This window comes from Bicyclus anynana, chromosome 14, assembly GCF_947172395.1.
Source record: "Bicyclus anynana chromosome 14, ilBicAnyn1.1, whole genome shotgun sequence".
Classification (NCBI taxonomy): Eukaryota; Metazoa; Arthropoda; class Insecta; order Lepidoptera; family Nymphalidae; genus Bicyclus; species Bicyclus anynana.
In genome coordinates this window covers 16,369,372-16,388,295 of record NC_069096.1, presented here as the reverse complement: position 1 = coordinate 16,388,295, position 18,924 = coordinate 16,369,372, and the positions used below count along the sequence as shown (strand labels likewise).

General features: G+C 38.5%; 1 protein-coding gene across 1 annotated transcript in view; it reads left to right on the top strand.

Annotated features, from left to right (window-relative positions):
* LOC112047710 (metabotropic glutamate receptor 2-like) overlaps positions 1–18,924 on the top strand; it is a 211,920-nt gene that overhangs the window by 170,899 nt on the left and 22,097 nt on the right. The window contains exons 10-13 of the mRNA XM_052885408.1: positions 9,030–9,136; positions 10,679–10,828; positions 13,058–13,191; positions 17,722–17,888. Of these exons, the coding sequence (XP_052741368.1) occupies positions 9,030–9,136; positions 10,679–10,828; positions 13,058–13,191; positions 17,722–17,888 (558 nt within the window). The remainder of the gene's footprint in view (positions 1–9,029; positions 9,137–10,678; positions 10,829–13,057; positions 13,192–17,721; positions 17,889–18,924) is intronic.

Genomic DNA, 18,924 nt, shown 5'->3' with positions numbered 1-18,924 from the left:
TTAGTAAGGCGAAAGCAACCTCACTAAAACTTTTGCTAGAGTCCGCCGAGAAAATCGCATTAAAAACACTCTTGTTCAACCTTCACTTCACTTGTGCACCTTTACAGAACTATATTGAATAAAATGCATTCTACGTTAAGCAATAAAACTCTGAAATGCAGCAAATGGATGAAAATAAAACGAGAGCTACATGTAATTCCTACGATTGTCCCGACAAACTCTAACGCGTTTCTGCTGTGTTGAAACGTTGCTTTACGTTACACAACACAAGCGTTAGTGCTGTCAACTTATACTTACTACCACTCACTACTTACCACCACATCCAATAGTAAACAGTTTTCCTGCAATAGAAGAACGCTACTAGAATAAAATGAATTGTTAGTCAATCCAAATAGTGGCATACTCGTGTGTAAATATATAGTTCCAAAGGTTTCAACAGGTTAAAACGGGATTTTGCCGAAAAATCCAGGTGAGTGTGCACCCAGCAGGCGAATCCGATTCTAATTTTGAAATTGAATTAGGAATACGCCTCGAATACCCTAATTGTATTCGTTAGCGCTGGCTCTGACAGCGGCAATTACAGAGCGCTACCCCGCCGCAGTGTGCTGAGGGTAGCACGGGAATTACCAGCCATGAAATACTGTATGCCATTGGAGCGTCTAGGCAGATGCGTTTGTCTAATGGTTAGTCTATGTGGTTCTAGACCACGAAGTCCTGAGTTCGAATGGGTGGGACTATGAGATACTAAGTATTCATTCAGTCTGAAGTTGGTGATGTAACTCCCCCGTGCCTCGCAGAGCACATTAAGCTGTCGGCCCCGGTCATTATCTATCATTAACCTATACCAGTGTTTAATGAATTTAATATTATTTAAATGAATTAACGAATTTCATTAATTTTGTATATGCTTTCCCTGCGAGATTGCTATTTTATACTATATGTGAAACTTGTAATGGTCTATATTCTTTTTTTCTATCATTTTTTCAGTATTTTCTTTCTTAATAAATTATAAATAGGAAGGAAGGCCTGGCCGGGCCATTAATATAGGCTGATAATGACGAATGCAGCATCGCCGAAAAGTGGCCTGTTTGTCTTTTGTACATGATATATTTTGGAGAGTGTGCTAAGAAACTATATCGTCTAATTCATCATTCATGTTTCTTTGGACTGCTAGGCATCGCAGTACTTTGCACCGTTACATTGTAAACATCCCTTGGCGCGTACTAAGCGGTTTGATTCTTAAACTAGGTTCAGTAGATCCGAGAAAAAGAAAGAGAGAAAGAGAAAGGTTACCCCTACTATCTCACAAACTCACAAAATTTACCTCTTAATAATATTAGTGTAGATATTAGATAACGTCAAAAAAGCGCCCCAATCCCGTTGTTAATCTTCCCAACCCCGCGCCACAGCGGTACGTACGAGCATCTCCATGATATTCACATTATATTTTCATGCATGAAATTTCCGTTAACCCCTCCTTTGTTTTTATAATTAGTATATCCAACCGGATACCGTTATTAAAATGTCTATTTAGAAAATTTGCATTTCAGGAAAATGGTAAAACATGATAATACCGAAAGAAGTTATGAATATCCGAGATATTTCAGAAAAACAATTTTTATTTGAATAAATGTTGAAGTTTTACCTATGTTAAGAAAATATATTTCGTTAATATCATGAATAGTAATTTAAGAAGGTCTGAAATGAACTGAAAATTCCTATCCTCTTCTACTAATATTATAAACGCGAAAGTTTGTATGGATGTATGTTTGTTGCTCTATAACGCCACTACTACTGACGCGATTTGGCTAAAATTTGAAATTGAAATAGATTTTACTCTGGATTAACACATTTCACCCCCGGAAAAATCCATGGTTCCCGCGGGATTTGTGAAAAACTAAATTCCACGCGGACGTAGTCGCGGGCGTCCGCTAGTAACTATATAAAATGCGCTTGATACTTGTATGGTTTAAGTTCTGGACCCTTAAAACCTTCCTGAGCCAGCACAAACCAAACATCATATTACATACTTACCTATTTGTAGGAGCATCTGTTGACAAACTTTTAGTTTATAAATAAAACTAGCAGATGTCACGTGGTTTTCACACGCGTTGTTTCTGTTCCCTTAAACTCCCCTCGACTTAGGAGTTTTAGAGCCTATAAAATGCAAACGTACAAACAATCAAATCTCACGTCTTACTATTTTAGGAGGTAATCATGAGGTTTTGGCTATCACAAGCTATTGTTTTATTTAAATTTAAAAAATTGTATCTATCTTAAGTGTGGTCGGTTCCTAATTTGTGTTATCACACCACGTAGCGTGACCCGTCCAAATAAGCCGTCAGATTTACGCGGCCGTCGTCGCGTTAGTTTGCTTCACCGCCAACTTAAGAAACAGTTAATAACATCGGAACTCGCCCCGACACGGGGAACAGAGTGAGGGTAGTTTGCAGTAATTGATGACTCGCGCGGCCACTTACCAGCGCGCGCTCTGTTGGCACGCAATTAGGGGCGCTCCCCCGATCGCAATTACAGGTGATATATGCAGCTGTTCGCTACACCTGTTGGTCTAACTTGACCCCGTCTAATTGCCAATAACATAATTAACCAGCCAAAGACATGAATAACTTCCACTTTCTGCACAAAAGCCTCGTCGGTCTAGTGGCTTACGGAGTGGACCCGCAGGGTAACCGATTGAAGTACAAAGCTGAAATTTGGTAGGGAGGTAGTTTATAGTTGGTAAATGTCCGCTAAGAACGGATTTTGCTAGAGGGTCGGATTAGGGAGATCTAAGGATGGACAAAGTCGCGGGCGTCCGCTAGTCTTCAATATTTTTGTATTCAAGTTTGTTTTTCTGAAATATCTTGACATAACTTGTTTCTGTATTATCATGTTTTAACATTTTCCTGAAATGCAAATTTTCTAAATAGACATTTCATCATGAAGTCTCGAAAACTACTTGACGTATACTTTACAGTTGGTAGATGTCCGCTAATAACGAATTTTGCTAGAGGGCCGGATTAGGGAGGTCTAAGGGCGGACGAAGTCGCAGGCGTCCGCTAGTTATGTAATACGTGTCTCGGTATACGATGAAAACCGTGAAGCCACTACATCAAGTCGTAATGATTTTTTTTTATTTTGCGAGTTATGAGGTTATTTCTTAGAAATTACGTCAACAATGTATTTTTAAAAGAAGTCGTTATTTCAAAAAATAACATAAATAACCGTCATTTGATTGAAACCATAACCATGTTAGATTATCTTAAGAAAGAATAACTTATGCTTTATAGATGGCCTTGCAGAGATATCACTAGAAATGAACCTTTATAGACGATGATCGTATAAATTAGATAGATATAGATAGATAATCTATCGCATTGTCCTCTTTAATCCCTGAGTAGTATCTGTCATGTAGCCTGTAGGCGGTGTAAGTGTAAGCTGAGCCGGGATTAAGAGCATGTCTCTTAACACTGCTCCTGATCACCGTTGAGCTCTACAACGCGCTTGCATGGGAAATCAATTTAACCCGTCGACCACTCGGAGTAAACATTCCAACATAAACCATCTATATAAGTCTCTGTGTTGGTCCGTTTGAACCTAATGACGGAAGATGGTAAGAGGATGAATTTTTTATATGAAATAAGCTCGCGCTTGATCACGATCTCACCTGATAATAAGTGTAAGTATGGCCTAAGGTAGCAGGCGCTTTTTTTTTTTTTTTATTCTCTACAAGTTAGCCCTTGACTACAATCTCACCTGATGATAAGTGATGATGCAGTCTAAGATGGAAGCGGGCTAACTTGTTAGGAGGAGGATGAAAATCCACACCCCTTTCGGTTTCTACACGGCATCATACCGGAACGCTAAATCGCTTGGCGGTACGCCTTTGCCGGTGGGGTGGTAACTAGCCACGGCCGAAGCCTCCCACCAGCCAGACCTGGACAAATTAAAAAAATCTCAATCGGCCCAGCCGGGGATCGAACCCAGGACCTCCGTCTTGTAAATCCACCGCGCATACCACTGCGCCACGGAGGCCGTCAAAAAGATTGCCTAAAAGATTGTCTATTCACTCTTGTTTAAAAGATGCCCAAATGGGGATGATGACTAGGTTTGAATATATTGATTTTCATGATACATTCGGGTAAATAAGGTCAATGTTAACTATATTATACATAAAAACAAATATTGACTGGATATTTACAAAATAAATAAGATAAAAAATTTCAAAATCTAATAAAAATCTTTTATCGTAATTAAATGAAAATTCATACAGCTTTAGCGTCCTTACATTAAATGTGACATTTTTTAATATTTGAACTATAAACATAGACGCACAAATAACAAAGATATTAGTAATTTTGTTTGAACGCTCATACAAATCTAACGATCATTATGTACCTACTACTTCATTAATTCGTACCATTTTGTATGGGGCGTTTTTCAGGGATCCGTGGAAGCGGCTCAAATCAGACCCTTTAAATCTCTGTAGCTCAGAAAGTAATGGTCGCATATACCCTGTTACTCTTACAAAATTGCTTTACTATTAGCATACAATTTATACACAATTTAATAAACTGTCATCATCTCTATTGTAAGAATTATAAAACGAAACAAAGAAACCATTTAAAAATCGCTTCGTAAAAATTCTAGGGATGTCAATGACATAGGGATGTAAACCTACCCGCGGAGTCTTGGTAAAAACTTGGTCATCATCATTAACAACCCATATTCGGCTCACTCTTGAGCACCACTCTACTCTCAGAATGAATGGGGTTAGACCTTAGTCCACCACGCTGGCCCAATGTAGATTGGCAGACTTCACAGACCTACAGAATTGAGAAAGTTCTCAAGTATGCAGGTTTCCTCACGATATTTTTTCTTCACTGTTTAAGACACGTGATATTTAATTTCATAAAATGCATATAACTGAAAAGTTGGAGATACAAGCCCCGGATTCGAGCCTACGGCCTCCGAATCGAAGGCAGAGGTCATATCCACTGGGCTGTCAGGGTTTGAAAACTTGGTACGATGGTAAAAATATGGTGACGGTGGTACAATCTCCAATAGCGCCTGCGCACATTCTTTGAAATATATTTCCTATTCCGGTAACATCTCTGGTATACATTGTAGCCAGTTTTACGTTACATTTGGGTTGCAAGCAATTTCATTTGAATCCAGCCGTTTATATATTTCATAGCGATTATCTTGAAGCGGAGGCAACCACGTTAATTGCGCCTCCTCCTATTAATATCAGCGAAGTTCCACATCTACCATTTCACAGTCGCTGTTACTGTTCTGTGCGGAATAATTAAATTGCCGCCTCTGAAAACTCCTATCTCTACTTGCGGTGAATGTTTATGACACTTGTGTATTAAGGTAACTTAATGTTAGCATAACAAAATACACTGACTTAATTAGTTACATCTTTAACTAACATTTGCCCTAGCCTTTGCCTGTGATATCTGTTAATATTTTGTTTAATTCGAAAAATGGCTATTTTGGTGATCTATTGACATAAATAAATGATAATTCATTACACAAAGACTTCTTTAAAATTCAAAAAAATCAAAAACATTTATTTCAAGTAGGTTCAGTTTTAAGCAATTTTGATACGTCAGTTGACTATTTGTAAAGATTCTACCACCGGTTCGGAAGGCAGGTTCTGCTAAAAAGAAACCGGCAATGCAAGTTGCTCTTTTAAAAAAAAATCATACAATAATTTACAATTGATGACAACATTACAATTTCTTATAGTTTTACTTCCTGTGTGAAGGTAGAAGTACTTCTATTATGAAGCATTCTATAAAGATGATGATGATGATTTTGATGGCCTCCGTGGCGCAGTGCAAGTATGTACGGTGGAATCACAAGACGGAGGTTCTGGGTTCGATCCCCGGCTGAGCCGATTGAGGTTTCAGCCGTGGCTAGCCGTGGCTACCCTACCGGCAAAAACGTACCGCCAAGCGATATGGCGTTCCGGTACGATGCCGTATAGATACCGAAAGGGCCAAAGGGGTGTGGATTTTCATCCTCCACCGAACAAGTTAGCCCGTTTCCAACTTTGTAGTCACGGTGAGATTGTAGTCAAGGGCTAACTTGTAAAGAATAAAAAAATATATTTGTTTTTTTAACGCAGTTAATTTATATCTTTATAGAACAAGAGCCAGACATACCTACTACATTTTAAAAAGACTGAAAGTTTGGATGATTGCGGTAGCTATTTGTAATGTTTACCGTAGTATCATTTGACACCGGTATAGTCTAGTCAAGTCCTGCGAATGCGATGACAACCCCACAAGCCGCAACAGCGTACCTTGATGAGCCTTATGCGCCAGTTATTTTATCGGCAACTATATCCTTCAAACTGAAACATATCTGTGCTGTTTTAGATAATTTTAAAGACAGAGATTTTACTTGAATTTTTCTGTTTAGAAGTTCCGGACCTCCGTAATCTGCTCTTTAAGCCACTATGGTCCAAGCTCCATAGTTGCCTACTATTATCACCACATATACATATCGTATAAACAAGCACATCACATACATACCTACAGTAAAAGAACGGGCGAACAAAATTTAATCTATACTAATATTATAAAGCTGATGAGTTTGTTTGTTTGAACGCGCTAATCTCAGGAACTACTGGCTCGATTTAAAAAAATATTTCTGTGTTAGATAGCCCATTTATCGAGGAAGGCTATAGGCTATATATTATTCCCGTATTTTTACGGGAACGGGAACCACGTGGGCGAAACCGAGCTGCATAAGCTACTCTCTTGTAAAATGACGATGATCCGACTGCTCCTAGACTATTTCGATTGTGAAAATCCGCGATCACTAAATAATTTCCGCAACGCAAAGTTCCACATGTGACGTCACGTACGCACTTTAAATCCGAGAGCTTACCGCACGTGCTCCCTAGCTACGAACACGTTTACCCTTCGTTTACCTTTCGTTAACCTACGTTAGGTTTACCCGCTTCACCCTGTTTTACCTGAAATAGTTTGCACGGTTCTTAATTACAGTTTGTATTTCACACCGAACTGTTTAGGTGTTAGTTTTAATGGCACCGCACTAAAACTAACATTATAATATACAAAACGGTGTGATATTACGTTTATATAGTTAACAAATTTCATTAACTAAAACTAAGTAGTTTCAACCTTGTTTGTTCAGTGGTTATTTTGTGTATCTGCAAAAATTAAAAGTTTATTTATTTAAAGTAGACTTGCTCTAGGTGTTTGAACTCTGATAATAAAAATATTTACCTATAAACATAAATGAACAGGCCGTTGGATCAGCTTCCACTTTCACACAGGAATTAAAACTATAAGAAATTGTAATACGGTGATAGAATCTTTACAAATAGTCAACTGAAGTATCAAAAGTGCTTGTAAATTGAGCCTACTTGAGATAAATGAATTTTGAATTTTGAAATAAAATATAATTACCGATCTCGACAACAAAGCTATACATAATATGTGAAATTACTAACCTCCATTTTAGGTTTTAGAGATGAGAACGTACATTGTTACGAGTACCTATGCATTGTTACAAGATTTTCATAATATTAAATATACCTATTACACAATTTTCCATTACCTTCGGGAGTAGTAGGGATCTCTAGATCTACTGAACTTAAACTGATTTTGAAAGTTCTTTTACCGATAGAAAGCCAAGTTATTTATGAGTGTCATAGGCTATATTTTATCCCCACGGAAACGGGAACTACACGTGTACCCGCGAGACCTCTTGTATTGTACGGGTATATATTGTTACGAATGAACTTATATTGGAATTATTTCGTGTGGCGTCAGCTACATTACCGGAGAACCGTAAAGGACTAATTAACGGGTTAATTAATTAACCATTATTTTAAGTATTGTGCGTATAATTAACGGGACCATTAACCCAGAGCGAAACCCAACGCTCGGTCTAACAAATGAACTAATTACTCCACACTCCTCTAAACTGGGTTTATGGTAGTTTAGGTAATTTTGTTGTACACACTACAGCACCGGTATTTTTATCTAATATTTATGAGTTCAGGGTGCCCTACAATCTTCTAAGCTGATTATCATAATTTGTTTCATAGTAAGGTGTCCATAGATTGATAATAGTTTGTGTCCTCACAGTTATTAGTATATGACGCCCTCTAGACATAGACACACTATTTAAAATAGAATAAAATTAAGTTGTTAATTCAAGCCCAGATTATTACAGTACAGATTAATTCAGTTACATGACTGCCACCAGGCGTGAAAGCAGCCAAACGCTATAGGCTGAGATTGCAGCCAAGCGCTAAACTAAGATTTCAGCCAAGCGCTAGTTTATGATTGCTACCAAGTGCTATTAGGTTAATAAGAATACAGCCAAAACTAAGCTACGATTGCAAGACTGCACAGGTCACGGTTACCTCCTCCAGAATGGCCCTCTAAGCCGAGGTCCGAGTCTCATAGGAGACGCCCTTAGAGAGCCGTTCCGTCCTCTATCTTTCAGCCTTCGGGTCTCATCAGGCGATGCTTCTGCGCTCGCCCAACCCCCCCGGTGACGCCGTAGTGGTTTCGCAGGGAGCTATCGGCTCAGACTGAAAAAAAAAGCAAGACTGCAGTAAAGTGCAACTCCATGTTCGTTGTACTAGCGAACGCCTGCGACTTCGTCCGCGTGGAAATCAATGTAAATCTGCAACCTCTATTTCACCACTTTAGGGGTAGAATTATTTAAACTCTTAAACTACATTATATTTTGTATTTTTTATGATTAATAAACATTGATGAATTTTATGATTTATGATTTAAAAATAAAACTCTATAAATAAAAGACTTTCCATACAAACTTTCAACCACTATTTAACCCGCTTTTAATTATTATTTTAGGGTAAAAAGTACCCTATGTTTGGCTGTAAGGTCCTATTTACCAATAATTCATCGTGATCGGTTCAGCCGTGAAAAGGTAACAGACAGACTTACTTTCGCATTCATATTATTAGTATAGATTTATTAGCCCGTTTCTGATAAAGCCTTTTCCTCCAGGGACATGCACGGCGAGGTGTGCGGAGGCCGGCCCGGCCTGTGCGAGGCAATGCGACCCGCTAGCGGCGCCGACCTGCTGCGATATCTGAGGAAAGTCAACTTTACTGGTGAGTGACCAATCTATGACGTCAGAGTATGAAGCCACTGATCACAAGCGGCTCGGAACCGTTATGTTTGATAGTCCACAAAAAATCGTCTAGATGGGAAAAGTCCATGCTAATGTTGATCCTTCAGATTTCTTCGATGACCTACTGTTTTTTTTTAATATTATAGCTGATAATACTGACGGCTATGGTTTTCCACTTATCTGATAGGTAGGTGGAAAACTATTAACATCAACATGCTAGTCACGAACATGAACTATCCAAATAGCTCAACGGATTATCAAACCGAAGTGACAGTGGGCTGGCCTTACAATAGATAGTTCCTGCTGCAGTTCGGATTATTTTTTATACTTTATATTTTCAAAATTGCGACCGGTCTTCAATAGTCGTCATTATACCAACAAATACCAAGAGCAAAATGAGTTGACACTCTGACAAACTATCAACAGAATAAATATTAGTTTTTATTGATACAGAGTGATCTCGAAACGGATTTTTTGATAGTTTTAATAAAATTGGCAATGACTGAGTTTATTAAATGAAAAATATTGAAATTAAATTTGAATTTCAAATATACTCTCAGTTACTTTTAATTCAGAAAAAATGTAACTTTTTAAACAAAGAGTTCAGACAAAGTAAAAGACAGCACTTGAAAGACTAACTTATATAACTTGCACTTATTCCTTCTTGCATTACTGTAAAACTTTCGCCGAGTTCGTTCGCTTAAATTGAGAGCTGCATGATTTTACAAATATTATGGACTTCACCTTGTTTGAATGACAGAGCAGCTTTTATTCTTCTCATCTATTATTCTACCTTTTATACAGATCTTCGATAATATCGTATGATATTTCACTAGGAATTTTAACAAACTTCTATGAATTGACTTATTTGAATGTTCGTAAAATTTCTTTAACCTCGACGATTAATTAAGACTATTATTGTATATTTTCAGATGTTTTTCACATTTTCCCTTGCCAAATTTCATAGTATTAATAATAATTAAAATTTAATAAAAAATTATAAGGCACTTTATGATGACCTGAACATCATAATTATTATTATTATTATTATTATTTTATTATAGCTTTATTTCCACTTAACAGTTTTACAATACATGGTGGCCCCCTATGGGTAAAACCCTCCTCCAACTTAAAAGTTTGATATTTTTTGTACCTTCAAAGAATTGTAGACCCAAATTTACCTAACTAACTGACGCTGCGCGGTTTCACCTGCGTGGGTCCCGTACCCGTAGGAATATGGGGATAATATAGCCTTCCTCAATAAATGGGCTAACTAACACTGAAAGAATTTTTCAAATCTGACCAGTAGTTCCTGAGATTACTGCATCAAGCAAACAAACAAACTCTTCAGCTTTAATATATTAGTAGGAATAGGTATGGGTTAAAATTCAACTCGATACTCTCACGCATTTTCTAGATCAACGGTCGGAACAGACAGACACCAAAGTGATTCAAACAGGGTTTGCATTATTTTAGACAAGGAATACTAAAAAAAAATATTCTCATATGTCTCATTGTCCAGGTCTCAGTGGCGACGAGTTCCGCTTCGACGCCAACGGCGACGGTCCAGCTCGCTACAACATCCTGCACTTCAAGCAGGTCTCCCGCGGCGTGTACCACTGGGTGAAGGTCGGCCAGTACCTCGACACTGAACTGCAGCTCCATCTGGATGGTAAGCATACATTCTTCTTCGATTTATAACCTAGGACACAGACAATCCTACCTCTACTTTTATCCGTTTATATTTTAAAATTGATTTTGAACTTAGAACATACTGGTATATCTGATCTAAGTAATATAAAAGACCTACTGCATCATTGGTCCCGTGGTTAGCTGATTCAGCTATAGACAGTGAGGCCCAAGGTTCGAATCCCGGGTCCGGCCAACAAACAAAGATAGCAGGGAAGTTGGCAGTGTTGATACATCCCCGTGCCTCGGAGAGCACGTAAAGCTTCCGTGGCGCAGTGATATGCGCGGTGGATTTACAAAACGAAGGTCCTGGGTTCGATCCCCGGCTGGGCAGATTGAGTTTTTCTTAAGTTGTCCAGGTCTGGCTGGTGGGAGGCTTCAGCCGTGGCTAGTTACCAAGCGATTTAGCGTTCCGGTACTATGCCGTGTAGAAACTGAAAGGGGTGTGGATTTTCATCCTCCTCCTAACAAGTTAGCCCGCTTCCATCTTAGACTGCACTATCACTTACCATCAGGTGAGATTGTAGTCAAGGGTTAACTTGTAAAGATTATAAAAAAAAACTTCAACTGCTCGTGTCGGTCTCTCTCGTCAAACATACTACTTTAATACCTACCACCAAAATGTTTAATAATATTCCTAATTCATTAATTCAAACCTCGTCTCATGATTTTGTAAAAGTTATGTAAAATGTAATATCCTCCTATTTGTGTTACAAAGTTAGTGAACCTTCAAAAGTAAAATGAGGTTAAATAAAATTGAACTCAGTTATTAGCAATGAAAAGTTTTAGATAATGTTTAGGGTACATAAGCAGAGGATATTACTTTAAAATGTGAAGCCATTCTCATGAGAACTTTATCATAATACGCTTTTTAATGAAAGTTTTGATCAATCTTCTGATCTGTCGAGACTTGAAGTTTAATTTAACTGAGGTAATGGAGCTTCGACTATATTTACATAATAATAGTGTATTGTTGAATACGGAGCTCGTAATTGGAAATAGATTTTACATTTGATATCTTGCGAATTCATGATCAATTAGTATTTTATCGATCTTACACTGAACTAGCCAGCTTTTCTGCGTGACACGACGTGACGTACGTGATTATAGATTTAAAGGATGTCTTTGTTCCTCCGTCATTAGAATAATTAAGGCAAATGACGTAAAATTGTAACTATGTTTAGGATTTAGGTATAAGTGAATAATGACTGTGTTTGAGCAGTTTTGCAGGTTTTCATCAATCATTTCATAATTATGATTCTAAATAACAATTTAATATTTGGTATTTTGTACATGAATGTGATTTCCCTATCTGTTCACTTGAAAACCCTCAGGAGATGTAATCTATACATTAAGTATTCAATTGAGATTAAATTGAAGACGCTGAATTTGTTATTCATTGCAGATCAAAATAATTCAACAGGAACAAAATCTCTTCTCGCCTTGTACTCTTTTAGTCCAAAACTTTCCATGATTGACTGAAATATTGCTGTAGATTGGCAAATTCATTCGTAACACTCCCGATAGTCCGGGAGGGTGTATCGATGCCCCGCGCTCACGACTTCATACCCGCTCTGTCCTTCCCTCTCCCCTGCGCATACGACTTCATACCCGCGCAGTCCTTTCCCTCCAGTCAACCGCATATCATAGGAGTATCATCAACGAACTTGCCAAGCTATAACAATGCTTGTCAACTCTTAAGTCAATTTGTCAAATTCCAAAAATAAATAGGGCACTCGGGCCAAGAACTTGATTTGCATTCGGCCTGATCAGCATCCGCCATATTTGATGTCCCTAATTGTAGAATTAAACCGCCCCAACCATCCCCGGAATTTTAATACCTCATTTGAATTTTTTGAAGACATTTTGCCTACAGAGAATCATAGTAATTCATTTAAGTACGGGATCAAAAACATGAGGGGTAAAAAAGTATTCTAAATATTCCTTTTAGCTTCCGATAGACGTAGGCCTTTTGTAGGGACTTCCGAAAGCCAGGATCCTGAGTCGACTATACGAGTAAGTATGACGACTCCCTGCGAATCGGTTGGTTTTTTAACTGACAAGTTCAAAAATCCTGTTCCTCGACCAACACTGCGTTTTCCGATATAGAGTTTCTTTTGTAAAATCTGAATCTCTACTGAATATAATCTGAACTCCTTCTGACCATCAACTAGCATCATCATCGATTATTTATTATTTCTATTTTCCACAGCGATACAGTTCAAATGGGGGGAGCGGCGTCCCCCGGAGTCGGTGTGCAGCGCGGAGTGCGAGCTGGGGCAGGCCAAGCAGTACGTGGAGGGGGAGAGCTGCTGCTGGCACTGCTTCAACTGCACGCAGTACGAGGTGGGTCAAGTGTCGGTGTGCAGCGCGGAGTGCGAGCTGGGGCAGGCCAAGCAGTACGTGGAGGGGGAGAGCTGCTGCTGGCACTGCTTCAACTGCACGTAGTACGAGGTGGGTCAAGTGTCGGTGTGCAGCGCGGAGTGCGAGCTGGGGCAGGCCAAGCAGTACGTGGAGGGGGAGAGCTGCTGCTGGCACTGCTTCAACTGCACGCAGTACGAGGTGGGTCAAGTGTCGGTGTGCAGCGCGGAGTGCGAGCTGGGGCAGGCCAAGCAGTACGTGGAGGGGGAGAGCTGCTGCTGGCACTGCTTAAACTGCAGGCAGTACGAGGTGGATTAAGTCATCACGGTGTAAGAAATGGGGCATATCAAACTACATCGAGGGATCGAGGGGGTCTATGCAGAAAGTCGAGATTATTGGCACTATAAAAGTTCATCGTATTTTTACTACAGAACTCTAAAAACGAAATCTCAACGGACTACAATTTTAAAACGATTTTAGCTTTTTAATCTAAATTACAAAATAAAACTTAAAGAGAGAAATTTTTCGACATTAACTGAACATAGTTTTATTGGACTCTTTCGAATACGTTGTATTTAAATAAACACTGCTCAGTTTTAGGGTACCGTAGTCCACAAAAAAACCCTTATAGTTTCGCCATGTCCGTCTGTTTGTGCGTACGTACGTTTGTAAGCGCAGAGCTGCCCGCGGTTTATCGCAGAGACTATAACTACTAGAAATCTGTAATGAGCCTAAGCATATACATTGTAAACAAAGTCTTGAAATAAAATCTTGAAAAATATTTTTTTAGGGTACCTCCCCTACATGTACATTTACACAGTGGCAATGATTTTTTTTACGTTTATTTCATAGTTTGGAGCATCGTTGGATAGGTCTTTGAAAGATATGAAGAGTCTTTTCGCAGTATTTTTTGATTTAGGGATTCTTTTGTAAGATATTAAGGTTTTAAGCGCTAATTTTTGTTAAAATCAAGTGTCCCAACCCTCGGTTAAACTAAATGGTTGTGTATGAATACATGATAAAGTTCACGAGAGTAGGATATTATATCGAAATTTAAAGGAAATCCATTATAACAGCTAAGAAGCAATAGTTATCTAAAGTGAAATACTCGAACAACATAAATCAAAAATAGCATATTAATTAAACAGATAAAGTTGTAACTCAGTGTCTGTTAAAACTAGAAGGCTAAATTTGATATTGGTATGTAGGTATATTAATTATGTCTATAAAATAATAATAAGAAAATTTAAACGATACGATAAACATAAACGATTTACCACACCATGTTAGCGGCATCTGTGAGATAGTACTGTTTGCTGACGACACATCCCTAATTTTTAAGAGTGACAGAAGTAAAGATAATTCCGACGATGTAAACCGTGCCATATCGCATGTGTCGCATTGGTTCACTGTTAACAACTTACTTTTAAATGCAAAGAAAACTAAATGTATTGAGTTTTCATTACCAAATGTTATAAAATTAGATAAGTCTATAATGATCAATGGTGAAACACTAGAAATAGAGAATTCCACAGTTTTCCTGGGAGTGACCTTGGATTCTAAACTTCAGTGGGGTGCTCATATAGAAAAACTGTCAGGTAAACTCAGCTCAGCTGCTTTTGCAGTGAGAAAAATAAGACAGTTTACTGATGTTGATACAGCTAGACTTGTTTATTTTGCGTACTTTCACAGCGTAATGTCTTACGGTATTTTGTTGTGGGGCAAGGCTGCTGATATACATTCTATATTTGTACTTCAAAAAAGAGCAATTCGAGCAATATATCAACTAAAATCACGCGAGTCCCTTCGTCAAAAGTTTAAAGAAATAGGCATTTTAACAGTAGCCTGTCAGTATATATATAACAGTATAGTTTATGTGAGACAAAATATTAATTTGTACAAACGAAAAGGAGATCTAAACCCACGTCTTACTAGACACGGGCATAAGTTAGTTATTTCTGCATATCGTCTCCAAAGAGTTAAAAAATCTTTTGTGGGTTTGGGTGTACTCTTCTATAACAAGATCCCCAAGACTGTGATGGACTTGCCAATGCACAACTTTAAGCAATGTGTTAAAAAACATTTACTTAGTCAAGGTTACTACACTATTGATGAGTTCCTTAACGACAAAGGTGCATGGAGGCCATTGGATCAGCTTCCACCTTCACACAGGAAATAAAACTATAAGAAATTGTAATTTAATTGTTATCAAATGTAAATTGTAATACTGTATGACTTTTTCAAAAGAGCAACTGTTGAGTTTCTTGCCGGTATCTTCTCAGCAGAACTTGCCTTCCGAACCGGTGGTAGAATCTTTACAAATAGTCAACTGACGTGTCAAAAGTGCTTGTAAACTGAGCCTACTTGAAATAAATGAATTTTGAATTTTGAATTTTTTGAATTTAAAAAAAATTGGGTATCTCTATATGAAAAGTAAGGATGATTTTTTTTTTGTCTATCCCGTGGTACGTGCTAATTAAATTAACGGAACCCTACACTGCGCGTAGCCCGACACGCAATTGGCCGGTTTTATTTTAATATAGTACAGAAATATCTCCAATAACGATCAAATGTATAGCTAATAGTCTGTGAACACTATTGACATTTGAGCCAATTATTCATTGCCACCAAATGTATACCAGACTCATCAAATAGGAAGTTAGGGGTTAAAACGGATGTAGCCTGAGGGTAAGATAAATCGACCCTTCACTTACTCTTAATCATAATTAACTGGGTTTATTTGATTTCCCAAGATTAGTTTGCGCAACACGAGTATGTAATAAACGATATATAGCTTATGTAGACATAAATAGTAAACGACAAACATGAATTTGTGCTTTCGAATTTCATTTTATTTTATGCATACTTACTTCAGAAAAATGCTTTTTACCCCATTCCGTAAAGCTAATCGTAGTGATGATGAGTGTACAAAGCGTTGTGGTGGGGGTGGAAACAAGTCAAGTGAATATAATAATGTCTGTCTGTGATTACTCAATACTAGCTGACGCCGAGCGGTTTCATCCGCGTGGTTCCCGTTCCCGTAGGAGTACGGAGATTATATAGACCTCTTACATCAATAAATGGGCTATCCAACACTGAATATTTTTTTTAAATCAGACCTGTAGTTCCTGAGATTAGCGCGTCCAAGCATACAAACAAACAAACTCTTCAGCTTTATAATATTACTATAGATAATTAATATTTCTCAAGTGCTAATTCTTATTGACGGCCGCGTGGCGCAGTGGGTAGTGACCCTGCTTTCTGCATCCACGGCCGTTGGTTCGATTCCCACAACTGGAAAATATTTGTGTGATGAGCATGGGTGTTTTCCAGTGTCTGTGTGTATTTATACATTATATAAGTATTTATATAAATGTATATGAATAATATAATATCAACTACCTTAGCATCCATAACACAAGCTACTCTGTATGCTTACTTTGGGGCTAAATAGTGATGTGTATTGTTTAAGTATATTTATTTAATATTAATATATTATTCACGATACGCAATCACAAACGAACTTTTTTATAACTTTTATCTGTTTGTCAGTCTATCTGTCTGCTCGACTTATTGTCCAGACTAATCTGTGGAACCGATTTAGTAGGACTTTCACTGGAAATATTCCGGAAAAGTCCAAGGTCCTCGCTGAATTGGCGGCCTCCGTGGCGCAGTGGTATGCGCGGTGGATTTACAAGACGGAGGTCCTGGGTTCGATCCCCCGGTGGGCGTTTTGAGGTTTTTTTAATCGGCCCAGGTCTGGCTGGTGGGAGGCTTTGGCCGGGGCTAGTTACCACCCTACCGACAAAGACGTACCGCCAAGCGATTTAGCGTTCCGGTACGATGTCGTGTAGAAACCGAAAGGGGTGTGGTTTTCATCCTCCTGCTAACAAATTAGCCCGCTTCCATCTTACATTACATCATCAATCATCAATTACCATCAGGTGAGATTTGTAGTCAAGGGCTAACTTGCTTGATTATTAAATAAATAAATAAATAACTTGTCATCATTATCAACCCATATTCGGCTCACTGCTGAGCTAGAGTCTCCTCTCAAGATGAGAGGGGTTAGGCCAATAGTCCACCACGCTGGCCCAATGCGGATTGGCAGACTACAAACACGCAGAGAATTAAGAAAATTCTCTGGAGTGCAGGTTTCCCACGATGTTTTCCTTCACCGTTTGAGATACGTGATATATAATTTCTTAAAATGCACATAACTCAAAAGTTGGAGGTGCATGCCCGAGATCGGATTCGAACCTACGCCCTCTAGAATCGGAGGCAGAGGTCATATCCACTGGGCTATCACGGCTCTTACTGGGCTATCACGGCTCTTTGTAAATAATAGTGTTCAAATAACTTGTAAAGAATATAAAAAAATTGAATACTAAATTTCACGCGGACGAAGTTACTAGTAACTAATAAGAAATAACCACAAGTCAGTAAGACGTAAGACTCCATGCTAAAAAAACGTATTGAGTTTCCTTTTAAATAAAATGTTATTTTTCCATGTAGATTCGTTCTCCCGAGCTGGAGACAGCGTGCCAGGTGTGTCCCTGGGGCACGCTGCCCGACGTCAGCAAGACTCACTGCCGCCCCATCCCCGAAGCGTACCTGCGCCCGGACTCGGCCTGGGCCATTGGCGCCATGTCCTTCTCTTCTGTGGGGATACTGCTCACAGCGTAAGCATTTACCTCTATAAAGATCCGATCTACAGACACAGTGCGTCACAGACAAGTAGCGTGTCAGACATCTATAGACACCGTTTATTCACACTGCCCAGCAGTAGAGACACAAGTCCTTTACATGGAATAAGTCCCCCAGACGCGGCGCTAGTCCTAATGGCGCTCATTATCATTTGGTAATGGCGGTCTTATTGTCATCTGTGTAAGGCGCTTTCAATTTTAGTTCAGGTTTCATGAAGAGGACTCTACAGATATGAATCGCATAGACAAAATATTCTTTCCGCGAATACTGGCCGGATCCGTGTCTGTCAAAGTCTGCGCGTCCGCGTAGATATACATAGAAACAAACAAACAAAGCAATGTGATGTATAGAAGAATATTATTTTGTCTGCCACGGCACGCGTCTGGCACGCTAAATGTCTGTAGATATAAACGGACCTTAAAATGTAGCAAATAACTATGTAACATTATCAATCTATTTTTACTTCAAACGACTTCAAAAAAGGAGGTTCTTAATTCGACTATATGTTTTTTAACACACCACTACAGGGTCTGGTCTCCCACTTTATAGCACAGGGGATATGGAGCCTAAGCTTATCGCGCTGCTAAAGAAAAACAGTATTTAAAAACCCGACCCCTTAAGGCCCCTTCTTGAAGGCCTGGCCTTTAAAATAGGCTGATTGAAAATGATAAAACGGGTTGAATTTTTTTTATAAATTTTAACTAGTGTTTTGTATTATATTTTTTATTTTATTAACTTTGTTAAGAATTTAAAAAAGCGCAAATAAATAAATGAGAGTAAAAAGCGTATATTGCGCAACAGGGAGTCAAACCTCTATCAACTGAACCTTATCCTTCGAGACCAATTACGCTAATAACTTAACAAACGAGGCAGTTACATACTCGTACAAGTGTAATAGTATCGAAACTCTGTAAGCCTTTCTGATTTACTGCCGTTATAAATAATGAACAACCATTTTGTACCTACTTCCCATTAATTATATTCATCCATCAACGTTAAATCCTAAAGTTG